An 11406-nucleotide genomic window follows, 5' to 3' on the forward strand; every position below is an offset into this window, starting at 1 on the left:
GCTGCTGTAGCGTAGGAGCGAGTGGTGCTGCCTGGACTTTTGCGGTTGGGCAGGAGGGGTACCCCCGCCAGCACACGCACCCCTGCCTGCAGAGCTACCTGCCACCGGGGATTTTCTCGGGCTGCCGGAGTGAAGTTCAGCCTCACTCCCACCCGGCGTGTTCAGCCTCCTGACACCACACCCCCCACCCACTCCCTCCAAACACCGGGAGAGGATTTCTCCTAGTCTCTCAGCGAGGTTATTCCTCCACCAGCATTACAGCACCGAGAAAAACATAAGCCTGGGCACTTCTTGTCTGCAGTGAACTGACAGCAGAGCAGAGGGGGCTGTGGCACAGCCAGCCACAGCCTCCCCAACTAAACAGCCACATTACACAAGCATTACGGGTCAGAAGCCCCCATCATTAACTGCCAGCACCTCGTTACACAAGCAAATCTCACCGTGTTAGCTTTAAAACAGCCAAAAATAAAAAGAATCCAACAACTGTTGCTGCGTGTGTCAGCAGACTCACCGGACTGTGTGCTGGTTTGCGCTGCAGCGTCAGAGTCCTGGGTGCTCCAGGGTCTGTCCCACCCTGTCAGGTTGAGGGACTGCAGGCCAAGGCACAGATCATTGGTGTCTGGGAGGCCACGGGAAGACTCTTGCGTGGATGTGGGGAAAAGCATCCTGCTTGACACTGCTTCTTCAGAGTCCTGGAAGTCTGCTCAGATTGAGAACAAACAGAAGCTTGAGAGTTCAGGGCTGCTTTTTTCTTTTTAAAGAAAGGAGTTTTCCAAAGCGTTAAGCCCCGAGCCAGGTCTCGTGCCGCTCTGAAGCCACGGCTTCTGCAACTAGCAGTTGCACCCCAAAAGGGAGGGCTACCATATGTCCAGAAACCAGCCCCCCACCCCCCTCAGCCCCTCCACCTTCCTATCCCGTCTGCATTACTGACTGGGTCAGCATGTGACCAGGCTGCTGATGCTTACTGTGCTGACAGTGACGTCACTCAGCCATGCAAGGGAACTGCATCAGCTCTTACAAAATAAGGTAAGAAGGATAAGATTTCCCCCGAAAGACAAGACAGCAGGCAGAAGGAGAGAGGTGCAGCTCCAGTAAATCAAGGGAGGCAGGCAGCACAAAAGCAGGGCTCCACAATACGGCACAGCAGACGACAGGCTCGAGGCAGCGATCCCCCCAGCAACGACGACAGCAGCAGCAGCGACAGAGCAGACAGTTAGTTTTAGTGCTACCCAGCTCTCCTGTCCCCGCCTCCCTCCACCCACAAAACCCAAAAACACTTTAGTCCTGGACAGACTCCAGCTGCTGGCTCCAATTCAGAGCCCAATGCAAAGCTTCGCAATTCTGCTAGCATAATCTATTTGGTTCAACTTGGCCACTGTGCCTCACTGACTCTGCATTGTTTACCACTGAGTAACAAGTATAACCTTCAACCCCCCACTACCCGAAGAGAAGCCCCATTATCCCGGGTCTAGCCCGAGCAGGCACATCACGCTGGTACAGGGAGAAGAGGACCGGCCAGAGCGCAGGACCCATTTCACATCAGGAATTTTTCATGGCCTGTTTACCTTCCGCCTGCCTGGTCGTCCCCCCCTCCCCTTTCCCAACCCTCCCCTTCCCTGCGGGGTGTTCACAAGCCTACGGTACTGGAGACACCGGATTCTTGCCTCAGTTTAAGCCTGTGCCAACAGCCTAAGGAAATGCAGCAGGTTCATAGTCTGAGAATTCCAGTTTAATGCGAGGATCTGGGGGCTGATGAAACCACAAGATGCTCAGCTGTGTTACCTGAAATCTGAGTCAGAGGGCATTTATAAGCCAGCTACCAAGCAGCAGCAGCTGTCTCCTCCTCCCCCTGCTCCCACACCCTCCCACTGTGCCATCAGATGTACACCTCACACACACCGCTCCGGCTCTTCAGCAGGGCGCTGCAGCGACTCCAGCCTGTCACGTTATCCCTCACGTGCAGCCCCGGCCATCCCAGACAGCCTGACGGCGTTCCTGGCCTCCTTTTCCACATCCATGGCCACATCCCGTGCTACTCGGTTGCCCATGACCTAGCAAAGCCCAGGCAAGGCCCGGCAGCAGTTGGGCACAAGATGCAGACCGCTGCTGCCACCGGAGGTGCAACCCTCACCTTCACCCCACAGCAGTTTGGGGAGCAACAGCATTCTCAGATCACAGGGAGGAGGCTGAAGCACTGCTGTTGGGAGGAGACCAGCCAAAACCATACCTGCTGGCAACACACTGCCTTCCCCCTTGCCAGCTGCAGCCTCCTCCAGAGCACTTCACCAGGATAGCTTCCACCAGGGCTTTTTCTCCCCCTTCTACTCCCCTACTAGTACAAGTACAAGCTGTAGTGCCAATTCAGTCACATTACTATCAAGCACCTGTAACAGCATCAAATATTCCTCCAAAAGATTCACACTGCATCTTCAGCAGGGTATTTCACTGCATTAATTCTTCCAGAATAGTTTTCAGATTGCTTGTTTTGGACAAGCCCTAAAAAACATTTATAATGCAGCTGTAGGGAAGAGAGGATAAAGGCACATTGCTCAGACATCTCAGTTCCCACAGCAACCATAACTTGCCCATATGAATATGTAACATTTCCGCATTTATGAAAACACGGAAGCACTGTACTCTAGCCCAGATCCCTGGCAGTAGGAGACTACCTTCCCTTTGGGGACCAGGATCTTGCTAGGTTTTATGCCATCTTCAAGATTAATTCCCATCAAGCTTCCTCTTCTGGGAAGCATGGACACAGAATACCAACAGACAGCACTGATCAAGTCCCGCCCAGAGTCCCTGACCCAACATCTTGGATGAAACCCATCACTGAAGAAATAAGGAAAACAGGGAACAAATTCATCAGCAACAGGAAGCATTCACTCCACAGCATCCAGCCACATTTTCCCTAGCTATCTACATTTTTCGGGAAATAAGCTCCTCCATTTCATTGAACCCAATCAGACTCAAGTTCAAGAGATCTATGTTCCCCTCCGATGGCTTCAATCTACATTAAAGACAAGCTCCCTGCAATTCAGTTACGGGTATAACTGCTGAAGCACAGAGTAGAATTTGCTTAGATAACCAGCATTTTTTAATTAGACCTTTTCCCATCCAAAGCAAAGAGCCAGCACAAGCCTGCTTCCCCTTTAACACTCCCAGCCACACTGAAAGGTGGATATAGGTCATCAAGCAAAAACACTGACTTAAAAAATAGAATTCAAATGGATTTCTGGAATAGTTATTTTCAAATTCAGAGCCTGGAAATTTGTTACAAAGCAATCAATTGTTGATGGCAGACAAAACTAATAGGATACTGGGGCAGGAAGAATTAATTTCCTACAAAAATTCAGTCTGAAGAGTCACAACCTCAAGTTATTTGTAAGTAAAGATCTACCAAATATTAAATCGTTTCACTTTGCAGCCTGACACAGCCCAACCCAGCCCAAATGCTTCGCTGCAGACTTTTCCAAGCCCCAAGAACCAGCACAAGTCTTTCCAACCTGGATCTTTCCCTGGAGTTGCCACTGGAAGCCAACCATCCTGGCAGAGGGAGCCGCACTGCGCTGGGCTTGTGCCCGAGCATCCGGGAGAGACCGAGCTCCCGCCTCCCGAGCCGGTTAGGTTTGGTTTCAGCAGCATCACGAGAAGCAAGTCCTTAGTAAAATGCTCCCATGCAGGTCCCGGCACAGGCGGCTCTCCTGGATGACGTCCTCCTGTCTGTCCAGAAGATCCCTGGAGCCAGGGTGCACCGCAGCACAGGCTGGACAGCTTTCCACACCACCTCCCAGATGGAAAGCTGCATTTTTCAGACTTCAAATGTTAGCATTGCATTTAAGACATTTCAAAGGCTTCTTAAAAGCTAAGCTCTCCACACAGTTCAGCTCTTCACCTACAGTTAAACCCTACCAGCCCAGCTGGCTTACGCAAGCTGCAGCCCCAGCCACTTGTCCCCACCCCAGCACTCCCTCCCTACTTACACCAGTTTAGGCAGATGAGTTTCCACACAGGAACCCGGGCTGGGGAACCGATCTAGTTAAAACCAAGCCACCAGGAGTTAGTTTTAGCCTAGCTCATTCCCCTGATCTGGTATGCAGTATGGCTGCACCGACCAGGCATTTGAAACAGGAAAATATTTAGAAAATTACAGCCTAAGCCTGCATACAGAGGACAAGCAGGGACTGGCACCAGGAGCTGCGACCCACAGGCAGTTTGCGGCAGGTAGGTTAAGGTAGCATGGGGAGAGCTGAGCATCTGTGTGCCATCAGATGGAGTCTTGAAAGGCAATGCTTCAACCAAGCACAACAATGTTCAGATGTTTGAGCCTTCCAGACCTAGGCCACTTGAAAAGGCAGCTAAAAATCCAGCTCATGGGTTTTATCTTAAGAGAAAAATCTAGAGAAAGGCAAACAGTTAAGCAAGCATGAACCAAACAAGCTAGATCCCACTCCTACCACCTCCATGGCCACAAAGAGGTCTTGCATGCTCTTTTCTAACAGAGCATGAATACAGAGGAAGCCCCTCCAGGAATGAGGCCCCTGAGCATACAGGACAGGGGAAGGATAAGCATAACTCAGCTGTAAGCTCTGTTCGCTCACAAGAACTGGACTCAGCTACAATACATTTTGTGCACAGCTACCTTGTGGACTAGAGCTCTGACCAAGGCTGAACTTCCAAACCAAATCCAGAGAAGCAAGAGGCAAGGTGAGCATTTCCGCAGCCTTGGGATCCCAAATGGGAAGGCAGCCCACAAAAGGAGCATTGCTTTGCCATTCACACCTCTTTACACCTCCAGTTGTAAAGGCTGGGAATTGATTGCATCCCTGAAAATTAAGCTTCCAGTATGTTTTAGCACAAGACAAATCTTGAGCAAAAGCTTTTAGAGGATGAGATAATTGTATTCCTAAGAAACACTGGGGATCATCAGGGGCTTAGGAAAGCTCTCATTAGGCACAAACCTACTAGTTACAAGAGATTTTCCAGATATGCAACTAAGCATCTTCCCTGTAATCTGAAAAATTTCCTTAAGTGGAGACATTTGCTGCTGCATGACCTGTTTCACAGCCACAGCAAGGAGTCTGCCTTACTCCCTTAGCCACAAACACTTGAACAACTGGCAAGCAACTACTTAAGAAACTAAGAGGGCACCACAACTTCACCTTACTGCTTTACCTACCTCTTCCAAGAGAAACAGTGAGGAACAGTCACAGGATTACTGCACCAAAACCTGAATGACAGAGCACATTACATCAGGGGACCTTCTGGATCTTCAGCAACACCATCCAATTTGTAACAGCTGCAGAATACAACAACTCCAGGCCAAGTCCCTGCTCTCTGCAGAAGAGCATCCACTGATCTGCTTCCATTTGCTGATCTGATGAAGAAACCCATTTACTAAAGCTACTTTCCAGTACAGAATTGCATTGTGTCCATGTAGGCAAAGACCTGTTAATGTGACACTTGCAATATAAAGGCCAAAAATCAAAGGCACTTCTGGGGCACACAGGTGTTGAATTTCACTATTCTGGATGTGTGTACCAGGCATACAGCATTTATTTGGGCAAGCAGAATTGTTCTCAGCTGCCAGCTCCAGGTGAGCTCCAGCTAACAGCCTTGCTCTGCCTTTGGCACCCTGTTAACCCCACAAACTCCAGGCAAGCAGTACTGCATTTTGGCGCTCTGCATCTTACAACACTTTTGTCCCCTCACTCAAGGCCACACACATCAGGTCAGCTGCATCCAGCACTGTCTGGCACATTTCCTCACAGCTGCAGGGCAGTGAAGAGCAGAGGAATTTACATTATAGTACCAGAGAGGACTTTTTGGTTGGCTAAACAAGTGATAGGTCATTAATTGACTGCAATTGAGAGCAAACAGGAAGCCCATTTAGTCATCAGCTAGCCTGGGTTTGCATTTGTCCTTCAGTTTTCCTTAAATAAAGCAGCCACTGAAAATCATTAGGACCTGACAGGCCACAACCAAGAGCCTTCACACTGAACTTGGCACCTTAAGCCACTCCCATCCACAGGAAGTCATTTAAGCATCTCCCATTTCTTCACACAATGGACTGTCAACTTACAGCAAAATAATGGCTGCTTTGTCTCAGTTAAATGAGCAGAGCTTAATGAAAGGGCAATCAATGCTGCTGGTACATTTGGGGTACCTGCAACCCTTTTAAATCCATTTGTTTTAAGCCAGCATTGCTTTCAGTTGAAGCCAGTCAGCTTAACCAGCTGAGTAAATGGGCATGCAAAGGCTGAAAAGGGAGCTTTACTCACTGTTCTACTTAATTAAGCTGGAAGTTGTGCCTATAGAACAGGCTGATTTCAAAAGCTGGTTTAGGGGTGTTTTTTTAAAAAAAATCTGGTAGCAGCACCTTCCACCCAGCAAGGCCCAGCTTTAAAGCCTGGCAAGCAGACCAGCTGCTACCTTAAGAGGTTGACTTTACTCACATTCTTATTCAGATTAGCAATGAACATGCAGATCAGCTTTAAATTTGGGAGAGAACCACATTTCCTGTGGAACAGTTGCTCAAGGACAGGCTGCACTCCAGCAGCACTGGCAGGAGTTGAGCTGGTGGGAGATGTTGACTCCTGCCTCTGGTCACAGGCACATTTTCTCCACCACCACACTGAAAGGTTAACGTCCACACTACACACAACCTTGCTGAGGAAGTTGTGCCTTTCTGCAGAGAGGACTGAATCAGCCTGAAAGGCAGGTGTTTTGAAGCACCATGCAACCTTGTCCCAGAAGTTACCAGACAGGTTCTACAATTACAGCTTTCACCACACTGCTGCACTGTACCCTTGGGTTTGGGCTAGCAACCTAAGCCCAGGCTTGGGAAACTCCTGGAGCAAGCACCCATGAACCACTGCAGTGGTGGTCAGGCTGGGCCTGATGATTTGCATCATTTTGACAAGGCAACTAAGTTCACCAAGGATTATCATTAACTGCAAACTGATCTTTACAGAGATTTAACATTAGGTATGGCAAGCTAAATCTCCAGCGGCAGTCCCTTCTGCCACGCAGCTCTGCCCAGATCTGGATAAGTCTCCAGCTGCGTCGGATCCAGGACTGCTGAATAAGCTTGTTCTCTCACATTGCTCAGACTGCTACTGCACTGATCTCTCCTCCACACCGTCTTGCTGTGCACCTCACCACACCGAGTAAGGTGTCTCCACACGTGTTTCCCCAATAGCATTAGTGAAAGGTCATGAATTTCTGCCATCCCTTCTCCACCACGTGTAATCCTCTTAATGCTGAAAGGGGCTTCTTACACACAAGTCCAATCCAGGATAAATTTAGTTTGACCTGAGGAAGACAACTGAAAGCTTGAGGGACTGTGAATAGACTAAAGTACAAGCATTTCCCCTGCTGGAATAAAATATCTCCCCCATGCTCTCCCACCAAAGTTTAAGTTGTAAAAAGACAGGGCTTTCACCTGCTACAGCTACTACCTTTAAGAGAGGATCTCCAGGCTCATTAAGACTGCCCAAGCTACCAGTTTCATGACAATACAGCCCAGCTACAATACATAAGCTGTCCCTGCACTGAGTAAAAGCACCAGAGGCTCATGAATTCTTCAGAAGTGATTTAACAAGACACCACATGAGATCAAGGGTCTCTGCTCCATCAGTCACCTACCCAGAAGCCAGGCTCACTGTAGGCAAGATGCTGAGCCTGCAGAGCATGTTCTTCACTCAAAGGCATGGCAAACAGCTCCAACAGCCTGCTTCAGGCTCTAAACCATCTGCCCAGCATAGGGGGCTGTTAGCAGAGTTATATTCTGAATTTTAGCAATCAGCTGCTCAGCCTTACAGCCATCAGGGGGATGAATTTCAGCAAAAGACTGCCACAACCTCTAGGCCAGGGTCCAAGGGCTGAAGCACCTCCCCACATGCAGATTGCAGCTGTCCTTGCTGACAGCACCAACATTTTCATGGAAGATGCTCATTAGCATCATTCACATTAAACAGAAGCAGCTCATGCACTTTTCTGACCCAGAGACAGAGGAAAGCTTGCAGAACTGCTGCATTCAGGCCCTCGTTACCTACCAAGAGGTCCTGACTGACACTAACGAAACAAGGCCAGGACTGCAAGCAGACTAATAGCTCTGAACTGCCGATGCACTGGCAGATGCTGACTCATCCACATATTTACAGCTGATAACTGCTGCCCAGCCGGGGTAGCTCAGGTTGTACTCTATTCAGTCTCTTGTACAGCCCAGAGGCACCTTCTGAAAAAGATCACACATTTCCATTAGCCTAAAGAGTGAGGGCACCCAAGGCAGCCACTTCTCTAGCCCTGGCTGAGCAGTGCCCAACATCCCTTGGGAAGTAAGCAAGCCTCTTTCTTCCTGCCACCGCAAGCATTTTGTGCCACTGCACAAGGGATTTGATACAAGCTAAAAGCCTCCTGTCATGTTACCTAATGCTGAGCAGGGTCCCCACACCGGTCCCCACACTGCACAAGTGGCTGTGCCAGCAGCCAGCACATAATTGTGAGACTGGCCTCAACTGCTATGTCAGGAACAAGAAAAACTGCTTAGGATGTCCCAAAAAGCACAGCTGTGGTGGTCCTGCAGCAGAAATAGTGTTCACTGGAAGAAGCCTCCCTTTTTCTAACATGCAAGTCCCACCACACTTGTCCTACCAGAGGACCTCCATAGAAATTACTCAACAACAGCCTGAAACAAGCACAGTTTAACACCACTGAAGGGAAAGTCACCCAGTTTCCAATCAAGGCACCACTTCTCAGTATCTCCACACCAGGCAAAACCCTCTGCTCCGGACATCCATAAGAAATACGGCAGGGACTGACAGACCAAGCAGAGATTTACATGCAGCAGGCCAGTAAGCAGGTTCATTTCATTGCCAGGTGAACACCCCAGTCCCTCAGAGAAGAGCTTTAGAAGTTTAAAGGCAGTACTGCAAGTTAAAATTGATGTGCCAGCTCTAAGCCCAGACCTAAACTCAGACCTAATCCATATCTTCATAGGGTGAATCTGCTCTAGTGGGCAGGTATAGTTCCTTTATCAACTAGGTTAACTTTGGCAAGTAAGCTGAAACTTAATTAGGAAACATCCCCATTTCAAATTATAAACAGACTATGAAGGGCTACACCTGAGATTTCAACAAGGCAGCCAGAAAAAAACTCCTTCATGAACTCAATGTAAGGAAATGAAGGACAATACTTAAGTTTATTTCTCCTTTACACTTCCACTGCACCAAGATCAGATACAACAGACTACCACTGTTCTAAGGGACAAAAAAAATGTCTAAACAGCTCAGTACAACAGCAAATCTCTAAAAATGCACCACTACCCACACCACTGACCTGAATTAGTTAATATTCACTATGCAACTGCTCAGGAGTAGCCAGCATATCCTCCAATACTGTTTTACTAGGCACATTTCAAGCAATGCTGGCTATAGATCCATACCTCGAAGCGAACAATTCACTTCCTCTGGTATTTCTGCAGCGCCAGCACAGGATCACATGGCCAGATCAGCCCCTGGTCCACAGTGCTAAGCCCTTCAAATACCCAGGGAGATTAAGCTGCACTGGAAGTCATCTGGTAGCAGTCATTTTGCTAGTCCAGAAAAACTTTGCACTGCGCAAGCGTCAGACTGACCCACAGGATGCCCAGACACCTGTGTGCAGCTTTATTTTTTTTACACCCATTTGATTAAAACTCATCAGATTATCCATGAGCACAAGACAACCCTGTCTCCAAGTGACTGCAAGGAAAGCTTCTCCACCTACAGCAGCCTGCAAGGTCACCAGCAGGTGAGGTTTTTCCATTTTACTTCCCCACTTTGTTTTGGGACAAGTCCAGAGGGTCAGTTTGTTTCCAATAGCAGCCAAAGTGTTTATTGACCCTATAATTCAGAGGCTGGAGGAGCAACAGCAATCTCTTTCAAGTTCCCAAATCCTTGGCACAAGTACCACTGCACAGAAGCGCGCTGGCAAGAGGAACATCAGGCACTGGGCAGGTACATTCACTGGCAGATCTTGCCTACTGTAAAGGGACAAAAGCACATCCTTCACTTACATAAAAATAAGATTGGACCCAACACTCTTTGCTTTGGCATGGAGCCTTCTGTTTTGAGGCAGACTGAGTGCAAGACAGCAGAATATGCCCACTCCCCTCAGCCTGCAGGAAGCAAAACTTGCAGCACCGATTTCCAAATCCCAAGCTTGCGTTGCAAGAAAGTCTTCACCTACACTTACTGCTTCGGTGTGCTCTTAAATACACAATTAAATGACCTGTAGCCAACACAGTTATTGAAAATTCTTTTGCATTTTTAACATATGCAGCAGATCAGCCATAGTAACCACTAACAGATTAATCCTGTCTCTAGGAGAGGCAGACTGTAAAGGAGTCTGCTGGAACTATCTATGCCTGAAGTTGGCAGGTCAGGCAGCGAGAGCTCACGTCCTGCCCACACGATGATCCACGGCACCACAGGGAGCATAAGCAAACCTTCCCGGGCACCTCTGCACTGCCAGGGAATACTTGGATTATCCATTTCAGGCACACAAATGAAGCCCCAGGTACCAAAACAGCATTAACCCCAACTCCAAGCATCTCTGCTCACAAGCACGTGACAACCACCACGCCACCGAGAAGCACCACCACATGTTTGCTAGGTCCCACCAAGCAACTCGCCCCTTCCACCAGCCCCAGATCCTCAAGCTCGCCTCCCACCCAGCCAAATGCATCACCTGGCAGGATGTCACTTTTGCTTTTTGTGACAGGCGTGGTGCAGACTCCACTGAAATCCAAAGAATTGTCCAACATGGCATTTATTCGGCGGAATATATCTGCATTGCTGCAAGTGGAAAGTGCAGGGGCATCTGGGCAATCCCAGCAGTCTTTTACACTCCTCCCAGTATCTTCTTTCTGGTAAAAAGAACAAGCATTAGTGTCAAGCTGGCTACTACTCACCACCCAGCTTTCAACACATTGGGGAAAGTCTGGATTGCCTCCAATACTCATATTAGCTTTAGCTCCAGGTCTTAGCAACACTCAAGCACAATTCTTGGCATTAAAGAAACAGTTAAGCAAACAGGTCAGCACAGCACATCAGACCAGGACTGCCCCAGCCACAAACAGGCACCAACTCACAACAGCTGGGATGAACTTTTAACTAAGAGCCACAGCACCCAAACTAGTTTGGTTGCCAACACAAGCTCCCTGCTGCTTTCTTCCAGCACATAACACCAAAGCAGAGTTCTGATTAAGGAGCACATGCCTTCTCTCCAGAATCAGCCTCCTGGCACTGGGGTACAAGGGGGATGATGTTCATAGTCAAGGCAGCCACAGTAGGTCCTCCTGTGCACAACAGAAGAGAGCACAGCTCACTACCACCCATGTTTGGGAGCTCTGAACAACGTCTT

General features: G+C 48.7%; 1 protein-coding gene across 1 annotated transcript in view; it reads right to left on the reverse strand.

The window, feature by feature from the left end:
- The window catches only part of CPEB1 (cytoplasmic polyadenylation element binding protein 1), a gene marked incomplete at its 3' end in the record, with an annotated part of 35007 nt that extends 24103 nt beyond the window's left edge, over positions 1-10904 (reverse strand). The window contains exons 1-2 of the mRNA XM_010284646.1: positions 10732-10904; positions 512-700 (exon numbers count right to left, since the gene is read on the reverse strand). Of these exons, the coding sequence (XP_010282948.1) occupies positions 512-700; positions 10732-10807 (265 nt within the window). The remainder of the gene's footprint in view (positions 1-511; positions 701-10731) is intronic.
- Between the last annotated feature and the right edge of the window lie 502 nt (positions 10905-11406).

The sequence above is a fragment of the Phaethon lepturus genome, unplaced genomic scaffold (genome assembly GCF_000687285.1).
Source record: "Phaethon lepturus isolate BGI_N335 unplaced genomic scaffold, ASM68728v1 scaffold31393, whole genome shotgun sequence".
In the NCBI taxonomy this organism is placed as follows: Eukaryota; Metazoa; Chordata; class Aves; order Phaethontiformes; family Phaethontidae; genus Phaethon; species Phaethon lepturus.